This window comes from Pogoniulus pusillus, chromosome 10, assembly GCF_015220805.1.
Source record: "Pogoniulus pusillus isolate bPogPus1 chromosome 10, bPogPus1.pri, whole genome shotgun sequence".
Lineage (NCBI taxonomy): Eukaryota > Metazoa > Chordata > Aves > Piciformes > Lybiidae > Pogoniulus > Pogoniulus pusillus.
The window spans coordinates 14,718,003-14,740,812 of NC_087273.1; the positions used below are offsets into that span (position 1 = coordinate 14,718,003).

The window sequence follows — 22,810 nt, forward strand, 5'->3', positions numbered from 1 at the left end:
CCTTGCCGGAAAGTGCCGAAGCCGTAGCCGGCGCCTGGTGAATTCCCCGCCGGCCGGCAAAGCGCGCTTGCGCACACGGGAGTAGCTGCCGGTTGGTGGCTGCTGCTCCGCAGTGGGGGAGAGACGGGTGAGAAGCCGGGTCCCAGCAACCTAGGCGGTCACCGCTGCAGTCACAGGTCGGAGGGGAACGGGAAGCACCAAGTGCAGTCATGTCTGTGGTTGGTATCGATCTCGGCTTCCTCAACTGCTACATTGGGGTGGCGCGGAGCGGCGGTATCGAGACTATCGCAAACGAGTACAGCGACCGCTGCACCCCGTAAGTACCGGTGCTTCTGGGCGGCTTGGTCCCCTGTACTTTCTCCACGCCGCTCCGGCGAACTCTGCCACCCTCTTTGCTTCCTCCTCCGTTAGTGCTGGTACGGAGTTCCCCGAGGCGTCCGGGTGCTGTAGGGCGCAAAGAGTCGCGTGTGTCCCTGTAGGGCCTTGTTCTCTCTGCGGCCTTATCGCTCCGGCGCCGGTTGCTTCCCCGGCTCTCAGCTGGAGAGGAACGGGGCGCTGCCGGCCGGCGCTGAGACGCGGTCAGCGGCTGTGGCCTGGAGATTGTTCCGCAGCTGTGCGCGACCTCTCGCCGGGCCAGTAACAGGAGCGAATGTTGTAGGCGGGCGCAGAAAGGCGTAAGCTGGGGCAGGAGGCTGACCGAGAAACACTTGCACCCCCGCGTCGCCTCTTGACTCTTCGTGTCCTTGAAATCCCGCGCAGTGCTGGCTGTGCCGTACGGCTTTGGAGCCACAGCGAAAATGTTTTTCTGCCCTTGTGACACTACTTTGGTGTAGCAAAGATCTCCATTAAGGGCACGTGTGGCCCGAACTCCAGAGTGGTTGCCAGGGTTGGAAGCATTTTCATGAACGATGTTGTGATGGAATGGTGGTGAGAGTGGGGAGGAGGACGTTGATTCACCGGGGAGACAGAAGTGGCGCGATGAGTTCTTAAACCTGTTCTTACTTGCACCGCCCTGCTTCTGCTGCCCGTGGAACACCGAGGTCTTGCAGGAAAGGGAGGGGGCAGTGGGCAGTGTCACGATGATGGGATGCGCAAGAGAAGGTGGAGATTCTTGTTTCTATGGGATACGTCTAGGGATTTTAGAGCTCCGTCTCCGCATAATTTTCAAGGAGAACGCAAAATTTTGTTTAATACTCGTTAAAAAATGGGGGTTGAATGGTGCTTCTGTCTGTAAAAGGAATTTGTAGCCAACATCCAAGTCCTTTCTGTGCTGTGAGGCCATAGTAACCTCAGTATTGCTGTTTTGATCTTGCAGAGATACAGGTTTTGTTTTGCTTTCGAAGTTTTGAGATGTATAGTTGAATGCGAAAAGGCATACGTTGTATTAATCTTTCACTACTTAGGAGAATACACTTCTCTCAACTTTCATGAAGGCGTTCAATTATTCTTGTGTACATGTGGTGAAACTGAAACATTCCAATTCTGTGCAAGGAATCCCCTGAACCGTTGCCTGGAGAATCCTCAGGCAGCTGCAGTTTCCTTTCACCTTATGATGAAGGGCATTCCCATTTCTTAGTTATTTTTGGGGTGTGTTGTTTGCGTAGGTTTCCCTGCATTTAATATTTTTCATGTTGATAGCTTAGTAGCTCTACTTTCAAGACATCTGTGATGTGACTATGAAAGGGGTTTGAAGCACATCTGGATTGCACAGATACTTAAAGGTAGTAGTAACCTCACTGAAAGTGACATTTTCCTGTTTTCTGCCCTGTCTCCAAAATGTTACATAGGAAAATATGGAGAATGTCCTTTCTACTTTGTCTTGAAGCAAACAAAAAAAATAAAGATAAATACAACAGGTCTATTAATGTTATGGAAAGAGTATCACAGTAACTAAACCTTACTTCAAACAAGGTTTGAGCTATGCAGGCAGATTTAACTGTTAAATCATCAGGGCTTTTCTGCTTACTGCACATAGCAGCACAATACATGACTTAACGTCTTCATATGTTCTTGTGGAGGTGCTTGCACTGGTGAGACACTTCAACTTTGCCAGTAGATAACAGTGGTTGGCTATGTCCCAAGTATTTGGCATTTCCTCCCCGAAATGCAAAGTGTAATGTTTATTGTCTGTGCAGCACAGTATAAAAATACTCAGACTAGCTCCGGCCAAGTTACTACACTTTGTGTGCAGTGTGTCGTTACTAAGCTATGTAGAGATACTGCGTTTGGGCCTAAAGATAGGGCAGTCCTAGCTGTGCTCTACAGGGCTAATTGCTCTTTCTGGGCAAGACTAATTAGTCCAGACAGCTTCCAGTCCTGGAGTTGGTTCGGTTATCTTAGTGATACTGCTGTGAGCATGACAGTGTTAGTCTATACATACCTCAGTGCTCTAGACAGAAGCAGTGAAGACTTGCAGAACCTGGCTATTATCACAGTTTAATACAGGCAGCAGTCTTAAGTCATAAATCCAGCGTCCCTGTTGTTAAAACATTCAGGTGATCCTTTGATATTGTTTGCTAAATCCTGCATCCCATAATCTAAGGCATGGAATTGCTGGTGTGTGTAAGACATGCATAGTTTTTGGTGGTTTAGCACAAGTGTTTTGGAAAGAAAGGAAAAAAGATTCTGCTGTTAGGCTATCCATTTCAGTAGAAGGCTTTTGGCCTTCGTGTCTATTTGGATGTTAACTAAGATTTGGCTTTTTCTGAGCTCTGAACTCCAGCAAGTCTGCTGTATGTTTTCGTAGCGTGCTGGGTGTGTTAAATTTGTAGCAAATGTACTTTTCAGGTGCTGTGGTTTTGTGTTTTTAGTTATCATTGATAGTTAATAATTTTTTACTAACTTCTGTCAGACCATGTGCAATTACTGTCAACACAAACTGTAAATAAATTTTTACTAGGTGATATCTTCAGAACCAGTGTATGCAGAGGATTGAAATGTCATTTTGGTCAAAAGACTTGCTACCTTTAGAAGAGAAAGCAGGCTGAGGGTAGTGGGGGGGAGACACTGCAGTTGTCAGGCTTATGTGCTGTGCTTCCTAAAGGGCTGTCTTGGATACAATTGCAGTGTTTGCAGCCAAAGAGAGCATGTCTTCTTCTTTGACATCTCTGCTTCCCAGCCAAGGGAGTGAAACCATCTGTCCCCTTGTGCTGGCACTGAGTGTTTTAAGTAAGTCACGGCAGGAACTCTGGTGGGCTGGGTAGCTTCTGACTCAATGCTTCATGCTCTGCATAGGGGTATTTGCAAATAGAGCTGTCTGTCAGTAGGGATAAATTATGACAATGGAAAGATGTGATATAGTGGCATGTTAGTAGCCATAAAATACTGTCTGCTAAACCATTTTAACCCTTTCTAAACTGCACTTTTATATGACTTAATTATTACAAAGTGTAAGTGGGAGCTGTAGTGTTAAGCACAATTAAAAACTGTAAAAGCTGTTGGTGGAAGCTGAAGTACAGCCTTGAAAATGTAGGGCAATGCATTGTCTGTCTGCAGCAGTGAAATCTAGAGGAGGTTATGCGTGTTCAGTCTGGTGGTAGAGCAGAGGAGGTTGCTGGATAACACAATCAAATGACATACAGTGCCTTGATTGTAGTGATGACGGAGAGAAGGCAGGAAGCAATCTACCGCAGTGACCTTTATGCATTCATTAACAATTAAACTTCAACTGTATGAAATGTGGGTTGTAACTGTCACTTGCTACAGAATGGTTTATCCATCTCAGTTTTCTTTCTGGGGAGAGAGTTCTAATTCAAATCTTTCAAGTGAAGGTTTGGTGCTAGTCATTTCAAAAAAACCCACAACTTTTCCGAGGTACTAAATAAGGTGGGTGGATGGTGCCTGGGGACTTGGAGCAGCCTGTTGTAGAGCCATAGACTACTCCAGAGCTTCCCAAGCTCTTAGTGGCTGGGAGCTGTTCTCAGACATCTCTCATTTGGTCTGTTTGCAGCATGAATGTTAACTCAGTCATAGGAAGTGCTCAACCGTCAGTACAATTGGGCTGTTAAACTACCATGAGCTTAGATGGGTTTTATAGTTGATTTATGATTATTGTTGCTGATGGCTCTTAGAGTGTGCCTGTGGTACTATCAGATTTAGGTGTTGCTGAGGCAAGAACACCTAATTGGTGAGGTTGAGGTTAAGTTAAACATCGCAGACTTCTTTTGGTTATAAGCAACTGAATTCCTTAACTTCATGGTAAAACCTGTAGAACGTATAACCTTTTAAAGAGTTCCTTAAATGCAGTTATAGTGGAGTCAGTTGTGATGGATTGCACTTCCTGAATTAATTTGCAAATAACAAAATGACTGGAATTCCACTGCAAGTTCTGGTGCTTTGTGCAGTGATGTTGTTAAATGCTACATCAGTGTTCTTAAGTTCTTGTGTTTTCAAGCACCATGGAAATATTTTGTTTTCTTTTAAAGCTGAGTTTCTCTTTTCTTTCTGCTTTTACGTAGAGCATGTATATCCTTAGGATCCAAGACTCGGGCCATTGGGAATGCAGCAAAGAGCCAGGTAAGTGGATCAGAAACTCAGAGTACTTGTGTAACTTCTCTCCTGTTGAACTGTGGGAGGAAAAATGATAAATTTGATGTTTTTCTGTTTTAAAGGAAACTTTTCTATGGTGTACATGTCACAATAATAGTTATTGCCTCAGTAGTATATTCCTTGTGCTAAAACTGAAGCAGTGTTTCTGCATTGTTTTGTCAAGAGTGAGAAATAGGAAGAAACAGAAAATCTTTTCTAGTGCAAGATTGTTTTTCCTTGTTTACTCATGACAGTAAGAGTAGAGTTTGTAGTTAAATCTGCAGTGAGGGTAGGCAGGAGTATTATGCTAATGTTTTATGAGAGTTAAAACTGAAGTTGAATAGCGGAAGTTTGGTATAGGTAGTGGTTGTTGCTGATAATGTGAGAGGAATGTGTCTTGTTCATTTCCTGACAGACTTTGAAACTGAACAGAAGGCAGACTTCTCTATTTCTTGGTAAATTCACTTGCATCCTAGGAAAATCTTCCTATGGAAGGAAAATATGTAATGATTCATAATAGTCACTGAATCCACAAATTCCAAATAGACTGGGTGTTACCCTCATGTTGGCATACGGAGGACTTCCTTCCCCTTAGAGTGGAGCATACCTAGCTGGAAGTTTGCCTGGTAGATACCAAGGTAATGGAGCCCAGCCGCAGCACTGAACACAGTCACTATGTGCAAAGGCTGCATTGCTGTCCTCAGAAACTTCACACTTTTTATCTGAGGTCAGTCCCTGCACTTTACTGGTGAGAAGGGTTCCTGTCAGTACTCTACCCATCTGCGAAGGTGGCTGTTTATAGTAGTAGAGTGTTTTTTCTTGGAGAAGGGTACTCTGAACTAATTTCTTAAGTAGTTTAAATATTGTGTGTGTTTGGGATTTGTTTCCTCTTACCCCTTCTTAAGTTAAAGTCTGTCCTTCATGTAATTAGGTTGAAACAATGATGAGATGTGTAGGGAGGTTTTATGCCCAGATGGGATCTGAATTTGAGCAGAACTTTGAAGTGACATTTGTTAATTTGTAGATGCTTCGTTTAAGGTTAATGTAGGTAATAACTTCAATTTGTTCCTGCAGACACCCATTGCAACAACAAGCAGTATGATCTCAAATACTGTATGCTGTGTCAGAATGCTCCTTTAAAATAGAAAATGCAGTGAAGTTTTTGGCAGTAATGTAATGGATAGTAAAGGGGGATTTTTTTTTTTTAAAGGAGACCAGAAACTAAAATAATCACAGAATATATCTGGTTGGAAGAGACCTCTCTCAGCCCTACCTCATATTTTGCAGTAAATGTGCAGGGCTTGATATGGCTCTTCAGTATGTGCATTAATTCCAGAATAGTGAGTGCCTTTCTGGATAATCTTCTATAGTCTGCATGTCATGGGTAATTAAAAAATATAATAATCTTTTCTGCAGATTGTCACAAATGTGAAAAATACATTACATGGCTTCAAAAAACTGCATGGAAGAGCATTTGAAGATCCTTACATACAAGCTGAAAGGGCCAAACTTCCCTATGAACTTCAGAAGATGCCAAATGGCTCTGTAGGAGTAAAGGTGAGTTAAAGCTTCATGTGGAATGTCTTTAGTGGTAGAAATGAGCACTCTGCATCTTTGTCACCTAACTGTCTACTTGACTTAGTTTCCATAAGAAAACTCTAAATGTATGCTTACTCATTTTTAACAAGATGTCAGGTTTAATAAACAGCGGAGTTAACACCTTACTTGTCACAGAACTTGACACAGCATAGTTTCCCATGTTTCTCATTTCTCCTTGTGATTTGATCCCTCTAAATGTTCAAGATCTAGAGTACTTGCTGTGTATGACATACTCATGTCTTGTATCATATAAAAGGTAGTGCATTGTCTGCCATGCTATAAAATGTTAATAGCTCTCACTTCAAAAAGGGTTAAGCTTTGTTTTAGTCACCTTCAGTAAAATTGACTGTGTAATAAATGTGCTGTTACCAAGAGATGAAGAACATTTTCTTCCTTGTAATTCCAGGTGCGATACCTAGATGAAGAGAGACAGTTTGCAATTGAACAGATTACAGGAATGTTACTGGCCAAGCTTAAAGAGACTTCAGAAAGTGCTTTGAAGAAACCAGTGGCAGACTGTGTGATTTCAGTGAGTTGCAATCTATTATTGCAGTATTCTATAGGTTACTATGAAAGCGAGTACCATATATGCCTTAGTGCAGTGGTAAGAAAGATATCTCCCAAAAGGGGCCTTTATTACAGGTTTTGACAAATGAGAACACTTCTGTAATCCTGTCTGAGAAGATGGCAGATGGTCTAAGTCAGGAATGTTGTCAGAAAGAACCCATGTCTTGAGCTGATCTTGAGTGGTTAACTGCAAGTGTTGTTTATTACAACCCTGATTACTGCAGTTCCTGTTAGAAATGGGAACTGTCCTGTGTGAGCTTTACCTTCCTCAGTTCCAAAGAACCTTCCCAACTGTATTCATAGTTGAACACTGTTGGGTTGTGGTGTAGTTGAGAGTTGCCTGAGCTTTACAGCACTGAGGCCCATACTGGCAATTTAAAAAGTCTAAGCTACCTGCATTTTTATACAGTTCTCTTTATTTGGCTGGTTTGCTTGTGTTGGGTGTTCTTAGCTCTTGTCCTCACCCATGGTGAGAGAGTATAGAGGGAATATTGAAGACAAGATTTTGTTCCTGTTAAAAAATTGTAAATGCCTGCTTTTCACATACGCTGTTTACTACCCTCTTCTGCTCTAGCTTTGGTTAGAAGTCTGGGCATGAAGTATTGTGGTTATCCTCTCTCTGTCAGACAGAGATGGAAACAGGAAAGCTGTATGCTTTAGCTGTTAGAAATCTGCTTTGATGTTTTGCCTTGCTTCCTTATGGTATACAAAGACAGTTGCAGAGAATACCTCCCACACAAACAAGGATCCTTAGTAATATGCCACAGTGGTAGCTAATGAAATCCACTATGAATGTAGTTCTGTGTTTTAAGCTTGAGTGAGGCTGAAGATGTGCCAGCTGATGGCAGCCAGTTTCTAAATGGGCTCTGATTGTGCTTTGGCTTTTTTTGGGTGCAACTGAATATTGTAGCAGAGCGTGAGCTGGCACTGTGGTAGAGGTGATAACTGAAACATGGATACAGGTTCAGTTGTAACACAAAATGTAGATCCAGCACCAGCTTCTGCTGTCGTTTGTTCTGGAGCTGTATCTGAATATTTATTGTGTTGACTTATGTGCTGCACAAATGTTTGCAGAAACTGGTGATAATTCTAAGATCGATGACTGCTGGAGAAAACATTCTCAGATTTATTTTTTTTTATGCATAAATCTAACTTTGCTTAAAACAACTGTGAATGTCACTTTATTTCTGTCATATTTTGAAATTTTAACCAAAACATGCACTAAAAATTGCCTGTTTTATTCAGACTGCCTTAATCATCTGAGGTTAGCTTATAACAGTTCCTTATGGTATTGAAATTCAGAGAGTTGCTTCATGAGTAAGGCAGGCTTTTTTTTTTTTCCAAGTCCACATTTCATAACATCCTATGTAATTATTTTTTGGAAATAGGTACCCAGTTTCTTTACTGATGCTGAGAGAAGGTCTGTAATGGCAGCTGCACAGATTGCAGGATTAAATTGTCTGAAGCTGATGAATGAAACTACAGCAGGTAAAGGGCAATGGCAGCAACCTCTTTTTCTTTTTTTCATCTTGCATTCGGGCTACTGAATCTGAGAGTGATGACATAGTGTTACACAACCAGGAGCTTGGGAAAATCTATCCAGGCTAGTACTGCCCAATCCAGCTTGGGAACTGTAAACACAGCAGCTGTTTTGGTGAGCTGGTACTCAGCACTTACAAAACATGATGAGAGTGTGAATACAGTGCCACTTGAAAATAGCTGCTGTGCTTCTGGAGTAAAGCTGATATCTGCTTACTCTTTGCCCTACCGTAGAGCTACAGTAGCTGTTTTGGGAAGACCCCTAGCAAGCTTCAGAGCCTCATAATGATCCAGTTGCAGTGTGCACCTGACCTAAATTCTCAATTCCCTTAACTAATAGTGTAGTATTGTATTAGATCCTGTCTCTGTCTGAAAGGTCACAGTATATATTTTGTTTAACATTGTGGGGCCTGCTAATTTTCTTTTCAGCTTACTGGAAGATGTGTCTGCTAGAATGAAAATAAATCTTATGGAAGTATTAGGGAATTTTCAGAATAAGCTGATATTTGAGTGAAATGCATTGAAATGGAAGTATGTCGTTCAAGGTTTTTCTATTTGTAACTACTTAAATGTGTGCTTTAAAAGCTGCTTTGACTGCATTTTTATGGAGCTTTTTCTGAAAGCAGATTTCCTCATCATATTTAAAACACACTTTTCAAAATGCCAAAATCAAGTCAAGCAGAAGTCTGTGGGTTAGTGACGGTTTAAACGTGTGGCAGTCCTGCTAGCTCTGTAGCGTTAACACAGCTGTTATTTCTGTCGAGTAATGTGTTTACTGCTCTCTGGTTTTGGTGAGTTCTAAGGTAGAATACAGAAATAAGGTACACTTCATGCATGGAAACTGAGGCTGCAGTCATTTAAAGCAATTTTAATTTTCTTTTAAGGAATCTTAATTTTCTTTTTTAATTTAAATTCTCTTTCCTTCTGGAAAGTGTAAATGAACATTCCAAACAAGTGCTGACATAGAATCCTTAGATTTGTATAAAACAGTTTTTAAACTCTTGAACATGCTTGAATTTTGCGAAGTTGAGCTAAAAAGTACTGCAAGTAAGGAATTGCAAAGGAGAGGGGAAAGCATGAGACTGCACAGTTTCACAAATGAAAATGTTAATTTGGTCTCAAGTGAACTGAAATAGAAGAATGATGCTTCAGTAGTGTTATATTTTCACTTGAACTGTTTCCTTCTTTGCCAGTGAAAAATGTATTCAGCCTAACTTTGCAATAAGCTAATTTTCATGTGAACATTAGTTGTTAAATGGAAACAAAAGTAACCAATTTGATAAATTCTAGAACTAAAAACCTAAATTTATGGTGGTACATGTTCTGCTGTCTGTAAGGTAGTGCTTTGAAGGTGCACAGCATGCAGTTGTTGGAAAGAGTTGTCCAGTTCCATAGTATACTGAAATGTCACTGTCTACATGAACATGAGATAATGTAAAGCTGAAAATGAAATTGTAAGCTGCCAAGTTCTTCCATTTCTTACTATAGTCTGAAACCTGTGACCCTTCTGATCCTTATGTTCTGTTTGAGCTGAGTGAAGGAAGTATTTAGAAAGAGTAAACACAGGTGGTGTTTGTCTATAGGTAGTGCTTGTAAGGCATGTATTGCAGCTGTATGGAGCGGTCCCTTAACTCACGTGGGTTGGTGTTTTTCAGTTGCACTGGCCTATGGAATATACAAGCAAGATCTGCCAGCCTTGGAAGAGAAGCCAAGAAACGTTGTCTTTGTAGATATGGGGCATTCTGCATATCAAGTTTCAATTTGTGCTTTTAACAAGGGAAAATTGAAGGTGATCTTTTTAGCTTTACCTTAAAATTCTGAATGTTCCTGAAGTATTTAGTTGAACAAGACTGGGAACACAGCTTTGTGGAAAGATTACTTTAAAGGCCCAAAACTAATAAATATGTAGCAAATATTTTTTAAATACTGAATATGAAACCTATTGTGTTTTAGCTGTTTCAACAAAGCAGGTTTTGTAAAATGCAGAAATAAAGTATCCCAAAGTATTTTTTTCAGAAGTGTTTAATTGTCAAGTGTATACTGCACAATTTTGGGGCTGCATCACTGAAAATTCAGCATATTCTGGTAGTCTCATAAGCATTGTAGTTGTGCAGCTAACTTAGTTCTGGGAAATTGCTGGACTCCCTGAATTGCTCTTGGAATTTTTTTTGTTTGTTTATTTATTTTATTCTGCCATGCATGATGGTTCAAAATATGAATACAGCAGGATGTGAACTAAAGCTCAATTGTCCTCACTACTGCTTTGGAGACTTTTGTCTGTGAGCTACTGATAACTGAATGTTTTTGTAAACTTGTTGTGGTAGCAAAATGTAATTGTCTGAAGCCACATGTAAGATGATGGCAAATGTTTTGAGGTAGTAGCAGGTGACAGATTGCTATCCTAGTCTGCCTTGTCTTCAGTAAATGGAGTAGGAGCTGCAGTGTGGTAAAAAAGAGCTTGCCACATGTGATAGCATTTTATTTGGGGAGGGCAGAAACTAAATAATTGAGGAGTGATCTTTTCAATCGTTTTGTCTGGCAACTGCACCAGACAATGGAGAGAAAGCCACAAAGATTTGACCTGTGTCAAACCTGTTTTTAAAGGTGTTAAAGTAGTGTCTGTATGAAAACTATCCCTGTATCTAAACAAACATGGTCTAATAACTTCGTTCATTCATTTTGTGCAGGTCTTGGCTACTACCTTTGACCCTTTTGTAGGTGGTAGGAATTTTGATGAGGCTTTGGTGGACTACTTCTCTGAAGAGTTTAGGACAAAATACAAACTGAATGTAAAAGAGAATCCCCGAGCCCTGTTACGGTTGTATCAGGAATGTGAAAAGCTGAAGAAGCTGATGAGTGCAAATGCTTCTGACCTTCCACTCAATATTGAGTGCTTCATGAATGACCTTGATGTCTCCAGTAAGATGAACAGGTACTGTGCCTTATTTCCATTGAAGTGAAGTGTGGTCTCTGAGCTGTCATGTAATCTTAAACACCCTTCTATGTTCCTGCAGAGCTCAGTTTGAGCAGTTGTGTGCTGCCCTTCTGTCCAGAGTGGAACCTCCTCTGAGAGCAGCCATGGATCAAGCTAGTAAGTAGGAGTTAATTTAGGTACTACTTTTGGTTCAAGAAAGTAACTAGTAATCCAGTTATCCTAGATCTTTTTAATGATTTTCTTTTTAATGTATTTTTGTATTTATTAGAATTGCAAAGCTAAGTACTGAAAAGTTAAATGTAAGTTCCATTCATATGCTTGTCATGTATGCATGATCCCATTCCTACCTCATGAGTGCACATACCACTCTGCAACCTTGGTTATTGACCCTCATTCACCTTGTGTAATGGAAAAGGTTGGTGCTCTGAAACTGTTATTTACAAACACAAAACAACCAAAAGAAAACTATGATGGGGGAAAAACTTCTTATTGTAACTGTCTGGCCAGCCTGTTCCATACACAATTCATCCATGTCCTCACTGACCTGAGAATTCGGCAGTATATTCTTGAGATAAGTTCTCTGAAGCATGTGCAAATAACAATTAATTCCTTTAAAATTTATTTTTCACTAATGTACCATGAAAGAGAGAATGAAGGCTTTCACAGAAAAAGGTTTTACCTGTAATTTCAGCACCTGCAACTAAAAGAAGGAGAAGAATTTTGCTGAATTTGTGACTTGGCTAGATAGCTAATGTGGGAAGTAAGAACCTGGGTAACTGCTGAGCAGAGCAGTTGTTTGAGATCATTTTAAACAAATGTGTTTGAGTCCTAATTGAAGTTATCCTGCAAGTACAGTTTAATATTAAGTATATATTCATAGTTAAGAGTTTTGCTTTTCTTTTGTTGGCAACCAAAATTAAACCAGATATAAAACGAGGCATAAGGGATTTTGTTTTGTTCTTATTTTGGAGGGAGTCCATTAATGCAGGGCTGCTAAAGAAAACTCAGTTTTCACCCTTGAGTTTATGCACACCAGAAAGACAACAGCCATGGACCTCTTAAGAATAGCTGTCCTCATCGATGCTTGGGTTTTGCATTTTTCTGGGATTATGCAACTAGTAAGCTTCCTAGCCTGCAGGAGGGGCAAGGGTTTGACTAGGTCACATCATGATAAATCTGGTTTTGAAGATCTTGTTAGACATTGAATACATTCAGTGCTTGTCATGGTGCCCAGATCATAAGAGAACTCTTATCTTTTTTTGGTAGTTGTCCAAAGGCAGGTTTTGATATCTTGATAACTGAAGGCCATGCACTCTCTTTTCTAGAACTTCAGCGTGAAGATATCTACAGTATAGAAATAGTAGGTGGGGCTACTAGAATTCCAGCAGTCAAGGAACAGATCTCTAACTTTTTCTGTAAAGAGATAAGCACCACGCTAAATGCTGATGAAGCTGTTGCAAGAGGCTGTGCCTTGCAGGTATAGTTACTGACATTAAACTTGATTATTGCTTCTTTAACATCACATACTAATGAAATACAGCTAACCAAAGGCAAAATGTGTTATAACTGAAACAAGATGTAGAGTCTTGTTCTTTGTGACTGGCTGTGTCAGAAGTTAATGCATTACATTTGTTCCTGTGCTGCTGTGTCATGTTAGAAGGATGGTCTTGTGAGAGAACTGCTAGTTTTGGTGACAAAAATTGCACTATTCTGCTTTGTGTAGTCATTTGGAAACTTTGCTGGATATCTTTACTGACAGCCACTGGGGAATTAGCATCTGTTGCTAGTACTTCAGTTTAACCTTTCAGTTGAATTAACTTTCTGGTAACAACAGGAAGTTTCTGTTAATATTACAATCATAAGCAAGAATTCCATGTGACCTCATAGGAATTGTAGCCTTTCTTGCTCTTGGTTATTGATTATTGTATTTAATATGTATTTGACTACATAGCTATAAAAACATTTTGTCTTTGTTTTCTAGTGTGCAATTCTTTCCCCGGCTTTTAGGGTGCGTGAGTTTTCCATCACAGATGTTGTCCCTTACTCTATAACATTGAAATGGAAATCATCCTATGAAGAAGGAACAGGGTAAGTTGTTAGGTTACTACAAAAAAGTGTGTGTATGTAAAGAAAAATGATAAGCTATGGAAAAGACCAAGCCTTAGCCTTTGAAGCATCACCCAATGAAATGGTTTCCATTTTCTTTATTTGCACTATACCTCTTGATTTCCAGTTACCAGTTAATAACTGGAATTCCATTTAATTACAAAATGTTTGTGCAAAAGTGCCTTTTTTAACAAAGTGCAGCACAGAATGCATAGTACAGCCTTGAGACCTAAAGGTCTCCTGTCATAACCTAACTTAAACTAGTATTACAGCTGCTTGGGTAGCACAGCTGTTCAGCATTAACATACCTTGAGTTTGATTGTTCATTACCTTAATCTCAGTAGTTTAATCTTAATATTTTACTGTTTTAGGGAGTGTGAAGTCTTCAGTAAGAACCATGCTGCTCCATTCTCAAAAGTAATTACTTTTCACAAGAAAGAGCCTTTTGACCTGGAAGCTTACTATACCCATACACATGAAGTGCCTTATCCTGAATCCAGAATAGGTAAGGCCATGTGAAGAAAACACCCATACTCAACCACCTCTTGTTGGTAATAGAAAAGTGTTTCTTTTTTGTTTCAGATCTGTTCTGTATTTCCCAGGTTACAGAAGGACCTAGGTGCCTTAGAACAGTTCAGCCACACTCATCTTGATTTAGGTGCAGGGATCAAACAGTATCAACATCATCTTTTGGCAGCTCCTTAAAAACCTTATGTTTTTTCATTCTGTCTTCACTGTTTCTGAATGCTTAAAAAATAAGAAGGTACAAAGAGTGTAGTTCTCTTAACCTCTGTAAAATGGATAAGAATCTTATGTGCCTGCCAGCCTGGATATTTCAAAGAAATTGAATCAGTGGAGCTGTTAGAAGTAGACAGCTGTCATGTCCCTCTTTGTTACTTGTGAACATACAAGATAGAAGTTTCCTGAGTTTAAGCATTGGTTCAGTTTAGCTGCTCCTTTGTTGTGGAGTTGACAACTAAGTAGGAAGTTCAGACAGTTTAAGTAGCTTTAAGCAGCTATAAAAATTGACACCCCTCTATGAATGTATTTTATTTGCCTCTTTCACTATTTTTCTGGAATAACAGCTGAAACCATCTTTGTTTCTTAAGGGCGTTTCACTATTCAGAATGTTGGTCCCCAGCAAGATGGTGACAATTCCAAAGTGAAGGTTAAAGTGCGCGTCAATATTCACGGCCTTTTCAGTGTGGCTAATGCTTCTATCATTGAGAAGCAGAATGTTGAAGGAGATCACAATGATACACCCATGGATACTGAATCATCAAGTAAGAACCAAGGCAGAGATGAAGACCTGGTATGTAAACTTGTAAAACCTACACCCTTTATAATCCTGACAAGAGAGCCAGTAACTAGAGATTAAATCAGAGTATGGCTTCTGACAAGTACTGCTTCCCCACCCTTAGATTATTCCTTCAGCTATATAACATTTCTTCATATTTATTATGAAAGTACTGGTGACAAGTGACAGTAGGAAAGCAAAGAGGAATCTAACACCTGATTAAGGATTTTTTTCTCATTGTTCATTACCATCTCTCTACTGGCCTTCGCATTATCTAGTGTTGTTATCAAATGGCATCATATTTCGTGAGTTGACAAATGCATTCTAAAGGTTGGGGTGGTGGTGTTTTGGTTTGGTATTTTTCCTCAAGTACTGCATTTTAATTGAGTAAAAAAAAAGATCTTTTGAAATATGGAAGATTCTTTAAAAACACTCACAAAGGGCGCTTCTTTCAGGTACTTCAGAAGTAGTGGTTCTTACAAACTGACCTGTAAATCCATAAGGGAAAATGACTGGCAACAAATATGCATCAGCTTTGTTGTTAATACTGAGCAGTTAAAATTTATGTTCTCTCATTCTAGTGCAAGGAGGATCACCTTTCTTGGTAGTGCACTGCATACTCAAAGTAGATCACTGAGGTAGTGAGGTGCAGCTGTTAATTTGGACACTGCAGTTGAGGACTGGTTACAGGGAACACTTGGCAATTAAGACCAGAACACCAGCAGTAGCCTCAGCAGCCTTTCGTTGTGCCCTTCTGTAGCTTGGGATTTTGGTTATGTCACAACCCCCAAGGGAAAGAGATGGTAGCGTAGAGAAAAAGAGGATAAAGTGGTGAGCAAGCTGCTGCTTCACATTCCTGTCTTGGTGAGATTGCAAGGTGGTCAGCAGAGGGAGTGGTCTCACAGGCTGTCACATGTACTGAGGGGAAAGGTTTTCTTAGAGAGTAAGACTGGGCAGTAAGCAAATGCTCTGAGGCTGTATTTGGAGGAAGGGGTGATTGTGTTTCCTGTCATGGTCTTCCAAAGTCTGTCCTCATCAGCTTTTCCCACTTCAGTTAAATATACTCTGGGAACTGGAGCAAATGGTTACACAATTAGCATTACATAATTGATAGAGCCACTTCTTAAATTTTACCCTGCTTTCCAAGAATTGGAACATGTTTGAAATGCAGACATGATGTAGTTACAAGCATCAGGTGCTGAACGTTTGTCCTCATGGAAGTAAAAATGCTTAACAGTAACAGACCTGGTGTTTAGTGCAATAGGATACTTCAGGCGGAGGTTAGTAAGAGAAGTACACTGTGTTCAGTACAGGAGTAACCACTTCCACCGTTGGGATTTCACTGTGCAGTACTTTCATCCATCTAACACATCTCCCTTCTTACAATGGTGTTTCTCAGCAACTACCTCTCATTACTGAGGATGATACCCTCAACTCCGAGGAGGAGGTTCGTGGTGTATAATGTTATTTCCCCCCTCTAGCTTTTCTGTGTAGGCAAAATGGTTCCTTCCAGTTGCTTTTCCTGTGTGAACAGTAAGAATGGTAAAAATGACAATTTTATGATGTTTTCTAATTTTGATTTGGTAAAAGTGGCTTTTCTTGGTTACAACATACATTAATAAAAACTTGCTGATTTCATTAAAACAGCTAAATTACAACATCTGCATCTGCACCAGAGTGCTTAATCTTGAGTTAACTTTCTGTATTTCACAGAACTAGCAGTGAATTATTTTATGTGCAAAAGTAGTTAGTGAATCCAGGAATTGTCATCCCTTGTGATGGAAGTAATGCAGGCCTTTCAGACCTTGGCTACAGCTTGCTAGCTATTAGTGCCAAAGTATTTGAACCATTCTGAAAACTTCAGGCTTATCCACTACAATGTTATTAAAAGCTCTTTGCAATATGTACAAGGAATTGCATTACTTAAGCTACATTAAGTGATCAGCACTAGCAGTTGGTGATGCCTTCAAGACCCTTAGATTTAGAACAAGGCACAGGTGAACTACAGATAAAGTAAGAGAAACTTTCTAAATTTTGTGTGGCAGGGAGGGAAGACAGTTGGATTTGTGCTTCAAGAGACAAGTACAGAAGTTAATTTTTATGGGTCTGTGAGACAGATGTGGATAACAATTACAGTGACTAAATACTTCTGCTTTGGATTACAAACTTTGAAAGTTCAGTTGAAAAATGGTGTGAAACTGAAGTTCTGACTGTTCCACAGAGAACCTATTGTTACTGTTTGCATTAGCAGTGTGTTTCTAGAATCTTCTTAGCATACATTGTAGATGTATTTCTAATTTTGAATGGAGTATTAACATGGCTTAGTGTACTTCTAATAATGGGGGCAGATGGCAACATCATAATTGTTTTAAGGGGACAGGCAAAATAGGATTCTCATTTAATTGGAGAAAGATGAATACAAGTACTGTGTTAAAATGCCTCTTTAAAATGGTGTTTCGAAACTTTAGTCCATATATTGTCTGTGATCTAGTGTGATTGACATTGAGTCTAAAATTGTACAGCAAACCTTTGCATTCAGTTATGTAACTCTCTTTCTAGGATAAAATGCAGGTTGATCAAGAGGAAGGTGTTCAGAAAAATCAAGCTGAACAGAACCAAGCAGATGAGGAAACTGAAAATGCAGGAGCTGAAACAAAAGTTTGTATCCAATATTGATAAGGAAATGTCATGTAGCATCTCTTAGAATGTTTTTGCCCTGTATTAGTGAAGTCATTAGGCTTACTAATTACAAGACATGATGGTATGGAGTCCAGCTATACTGAAGTGGTTACACTGGGAGTCCTGCCTAAACACTTTGATTTGCAACGATAATGAGTTGGAAGTTTCTATATTTAATGTAGTTCTATAGAAAAGATGGAATATAGATAATGTTAGAAAACATCAAGAGCACTATGCAGTGCTTTTAGCGTTTCAGTGTTTCTTCAGAGGTTCTTTACATTATGTTTGAAGAAACTAAATTCCACCAGCTTAGTTCAGAACTAAAGTAGTGGTGGTTCTGAATAGCAGAGCAACAGTTGGGTGCTTCATTTACAACTCATTTGCTTCTGTCTTACTAGTTTTGTTGGTCTTTTTTGAGCATGAATGTCGACACTTTTCTTTTTCTGCAAGACTGTTGATAGTGTAAATCTTAATAGGCTGCTTCAGGAGACAAGCAAGATCATCCAGCACAGCCAAAGGCTAAAGCAAAAGTTAAGAGTATTGACCTACCTATACAGGCAAGCCTTTATAGGCAACTGGGACAAGATCTTATCAACTGCTATATAGAAAATGAGGTAAGTGGTAAAAGCAGATGACCACTCAAATTAATGTCACTATAAATAATTGCCCAGAAGGTGTTTGCAACCATAAACTCATCTGATTGAGTTTATGGTTGCAAACCTTGGGGTTTTACCCTTAATTGTAAGTCTCTTGGTGAAACTCATCAGCTTAAATAGACTTAACTACTTAGGTGTCTGATGTTGATCTGAGAATTGCCACTACATGCTGCATAGTACTTTACAGTGATGCTAATTATTATAGGTAGACTGGTGCTGTTCAGCAGCAGCATTTGCCTGTGTTCTGGTGCTTCACAGAAGCTGGGTCCTATATCACTTTTCTGCCTTTGAGACCCACATCAGCAGAAAAATACTACAATGTGTAGAAAACTTGGCCTTTAGAGGATCTTTTCTGAACATCATAGATATTATGTCAACGGTGATCCCACCACAAGCTGTTCTCTGAAAGATGGTCAGTCTGAAGAACAAAATAGGAGCTATTTTTGCTAGGGCAAAATGATTCCTAGTGACTTTCAGTCATCTCTACTTTTAGGTCTTCCTGTTGTGGTCAGATTCATAATTGATACCTGATTCATTTACATTGAAGCACTTGCCAAACAGCTTCCCAGTATGAACTTTTCTCCATTGCAGTTCTGCTGCAGTGTAGATGATGTACGCAAAGGTGAAAATCTTGAATACTAACTGAATGAGCAGGCTTTTGCAGAGTTCTGTGGTGCTGTTCAGAGAGAGTAATCATTAAGCTTGACACTTGATATGCTTTTAGTTTTAAATTATATTTTCTTCACCCTAGGGCAAGATGATGATGCAAGATAAGCTTGAGAAAGAAAGAAATGATGCTAAAAATGCTGTGGAAGAATATGTGTATGATTTCAGAGACAAGCTGTGTGGAGTCTTTGAGAAATTCATCACTGAAGAAGTAAGACTCACCTCATCTATGTGTTTCAGCTGTTGGGACAAATTCCTTTGTATTTATAAGTTTTAAGTGTAGTTTATGTGAAGGCTGCAGGGGTCTCTTGGACTCATTTCAGAACAAGACAAGAATTGTCTTCACAGAAGTTTAAACTGTTCTTGCACCTGGCGTTTAGCAGAGTTTGTTCTCAAAGAAGTTGCTCTGTGGCAAGGAAAAACTACAGATGCAGGCAGAAAGTCCTAAGGTGGGGTGAGGGCAGGAAAGCAGGACAAAGCACCATGAGCCCCCAAATGACATGAGTGCATAGGAATAAAATGAAAGGTGGAGTACCTCTGGTTTTTATTGTCTGATTTCATTACTTTAGGAACATGATAATTTTTTTTTCCCCTCGCCTAAAAGTGTTTTGACCTCTGCATGCTATTGGAGTCCAAGTTAAAGCAGACAAAGAAAGCTGTACACTGGGCTTCTGTGAAAGCAATTTTGAAAGACCGCTTACCCTGTTGTCATTTCTCTGTACCAGCCGTCTAAGTGGATGGCACACAAGCAACCAGTTGTAAGAACAAAGGTCAAGCAATAGTTTTAATATTTCCTGCAATCTTCAAATTAGACTAGTGGGGCTGTCTAGTCCCTTCTCTACTCTGTAAAATCTTGGCTTGGAAGTCTGTTACCATTTTCCTTCACCGTCATATTTGAGTATTGTGAACTGTTGAAACCATCATCTCTGAGTAGGTTCTTTGTGAGCTGGCAGGAGAAGCCTCGTTTGTTACGTTCCCATCTGAACTAGTCTGTTCCTCATTTTCTTCATAGGATTCAAACAAGCTGACCTTGATGTTGGAAGACACAGAAAACTGGCTCTATGAAGATGGAGAGGACCAGCCAAAACAAGTGTACATGGATAAACTTCAGGAATTACGAGTAAGTTCTATGTTTCTGGAAAAATGGTATGTGTAAATCCATGAACTTTTAAGTATGAATATGAGGTTATATCTGAATGTAGTTTAGTTAGGAACTGAATATAGTGTTTAGAAATGTAGCTTTTGTCGACGTCAGTTGTGCTCCTAATTTGGAAATACTTAAAATGAAGGAAACGCACTGTGACAAATAGGATTAATTGCTCTGGGAATTTTCTGTCAATCTTACTAGAATCTGAAAGAAGCTTCTGAGTAGTTCAGCTGCTCTCCCATGTATTCAGTATTAGAATCTAAAATAGATGCTCTGTTGTTTTCTTTTCAGAGATCGTTTATGGCTGTATCATAAAACTGAGTTTTTGGTCTAATGTGATGATAAAAGATGAAGGTTCTTTAACAGTACCTTCTACTATAACAATTTACTAGTAATGACAAAAACCTACTACAATAGTTCAGGTTTTAATAATCTCACAGGAAAATGTGAATTCTGTTGAATGACTACTCCGTAGTAAGCTGAAGTTTGTCTTCAGTTCCTGGGGTCAAACTCTTGTCCCTCAAGTCAGTTTCCTGTTGAGGGAGGTAACTGATGGTAACAGCAGTGTAGATCCTGGCAGCTGCCTTCTTGCCTGAATGCCAGTATTAAGAGAAGGGGGAAAACAGACAATGGATAAAACTAAATGTTTTCATTTTAAATCATCCATATAAATCCTGTTTTCTCTTAAAATGGACCTGATTGAAGTTAAGTTGTATTTGTCAAGACCTTTGTGCTTTTGTTTCCAGAAATTTGGACAGCCTATTCAGGAAAGATACATGGAACATGAAGAGAGACCAAAAGTTTTAAATGAACTGGGAAAGAAGATTCAGCTCCTCATGAAAGCAGTGGAAGCATACAAAAATAAGGTACAAGCAAATACTTAAGGAGTACTAAGCTCTATTAAAGGTGTGGGAATTTGGCTGGGGTATTCTTGGTGTTTCAAAATAAATCCTATTTGTGAAGCTGCTCTAAACTGGCTGTTGTGCTTCTGCTCCTGAAACTCTTTCTGGATTGTTATCAAAAAAAGCTAGCATGAGAACACAAACTGAACATAGTCACATTTTTATCACCACTTGAAATGGATATCCCAGGTTATGGCTGTTGCCATTGTTTCTGTAATTTGCAGAGCTGTCTATTAGGATTAATAAAACTACAGTAAGTGTTCCTTGCGACATTGTTACTAACCTGTGGTGGTGCTTCGATGCAGATTGCTGATAAAAACTTCAAATGTCTTCAAATAATGTTCTGCCTGTCTTGTTCTGCATTCATTCTTTATACTAAAAGCTCATTAGTGGGTTGTAGCAATGTTACCATATTCTATTGATTCACCCAGCTAAGAATTTCATGGACAGAAGCATATATTAAGCGATGATATAATTTCCCCTTAGGATGAAAAGTATGATCACCTCGATCCTGCTGAGATGGAAAAAGTTGAGAAATACATCAATGAGGCTATGAATTGGTTGAACAGCAAAATGAATGCTCAGAATAAACTAAGTCTAACTCAGGATCCAGTCGTCAAAGTAGCAGAAATAATGTCAAAATCTAAGGTAAAAGCAAAAAGTTATTGTATGTGTTACATTCCAGTAAGCTGTTTTTAATGAGATTTTGGGCTTCATGTTGAGCTATAGTATTACACCTGCAGAGATGTTAAAGCTATGAAAAGATTTGTCCAGAGGGAGTTGCAGTTTTATTGATCAATTCTGGCTCTTGATTTACAACAGTGCCTATGAAGAACCCTTTTTAAAATAGTCTGATTTACATACTGCTCCAAGCTTGCTAGAAAATGAGTTATCACCTAGGCTTCTTCAGGTAGTCAAAGATTTTGTTTTAGTTTCTTAGATTTGATAGAATTGACCAAGTCCAGTCCTTGAAAAATAAATTCAGGTCATTAAGAACCCTAACCAAATTTGAGACATTCTAGCTTAATGCAGTTACTCTGCCAGCAAATGAACTTGCTTTTTCACTTCTGTTGCAACTAGGAATTGGATAGCTTCTGTAATCCCATTATATACAAGGCCAAACCGAAGATAGAACCTCCCAATGATGGGCAGACGAAAGCTAATGGTGAACACAATGGACCCGTGAATGGACAGAGTGGTGCTGAAACAAAACCTGAACCAGCGAAGGACAATTCTCAGCAGAGCAAACCACCTGGAGAAATGGAAGTGGACTAAACCTTGCATTTCTTTTACTTAAAAATAGTGCAAGTAACCACAGGGTCCATTCTTTTTGTCTGGTACACACCTCAGATGTTCAATTACTCTTAGCCAACCTTCTGTCATTTGTTGCTGAGTAGTTTTGGAAGTGTTTTATATTAAGTACACCTCTGATGTTCATTTCCACTGATGCTGCTTACGTGGAGCTTTAGCCAAATGTAGATTGTATAAGTCAGTTTAAGCTTTCCCAATATATTTTATATCAAACATACGGAATTGATATATAAATGGCAACAATCTACCTTATTTAAAGCTTTTATTGTGGATAAACCTCAGCTCCTTTATTCAGGAAAGGATACTGTATTGCACTACTGAAGCTCAAGTGTAGATCTAATTGCATCTTTATTTTGGAAAAATATTGGAATTGAAGTGGCAAAACTTGTTGCCACTTGAAGCACTGACCTTTTCTAGTTATTGTATTGTTATAATTTAAATATTAAAATAGAGGTTAGTTGGCATACCTAGTCCATCTTGTTCATGTACCATGAGAATTGTATGGTCTTTTTCATATAAACTGAATAATACAAGCTTAAACATGGTTTAGTTTCCCATACCACTGACACCTTAGCTACAGAATGCCAGCATAATGGCTTTGCCTTGTGCTGAAATCATCCAAGGTCTCAGCACACATTGCTGTACATAAGGTACTCCTGCTTATGGTATGATGATGCTAATGGCTATGGTAGAAGTATCCAAGGTCTGTTGTGTAGCTTTCCCTTGAAAATGTCTTACTGCACATGTTACTATTCTGGCTGCTTTTGTTTTGAAGGAGTTCTGCATTTTGATCACACCTTGAGCTGGGGAAAAGAAACAACAGAAATCGTGTTATGCAAGTTGGATATTAGCACCCTGATCTGAGGTTGCTTCTGTGCC

General features: G+C 39.4%; 1 protein-coding gene across 1 annotated transcript; it reads left to right on the plus strand.

Moving 5' to 3' along the window:
* Positions 1-113: 113 nt before the first annotated feature.
* HSPA4L (heat shock protein family A (Hsp70) member 4 like) lies at positions 114-22,395 on the plus strand. Its single transcript, XM_064149970.1, has 19 exons — positions 114-316; positions 4,458-4,515; positions 5,944-6,084; positions 6,533-6,655; positions 8,082-8,181; positions 9,888-10,021; positions 10,920-11,164; positions 11,247-11,323; positions 12,493-12,644; positions 13,149-13,255; positions 13,645-13,778; positions 14,383-14,585; positions 17,130-17,228; positions 17,726-17,863; positions 18,657-18,782; positions 19,584-19,691; positions 20,465-20,584; positions 21,107-21,268; positions 21,701-22,395. Exons 1-19 carry the CDS (start codon positions 210-212, stop codon positions 21,893-21,895), a joined length of 2,529 nt encoding a protein of 842 aa, XP_064006040.1. The 5' UTR covers positions 114-209; the 3' UTR covers positions 21,896-22,395.
* The last annotated feature ends 415 nt before the right edge of the window (positions 22,396-22,810 follow it).

Coding starts and splice junctions, on each gene's coding strand:
- HSPA4L (XM_064149970.1), top strand. CDS start 210: ATGTCTGTGGTTGGTATCGATCTCGGCTTCCTCAACTGCTACATTGGG. Junction 6,656..8,081: donor TGGCAGACTGTGTGATTTCA/GTGAGTTGCAAT, acceptor TTTTGGAAATAG/GTACCCAGTTTCTTTACTGA. Junction 21,269..21,700: donor AAATAATGTCAAAATCTAAG/GTAAAAGCAAAA, acceptor TGTTGCAACTAG/GAATTGGATAGCTTCTGTAA.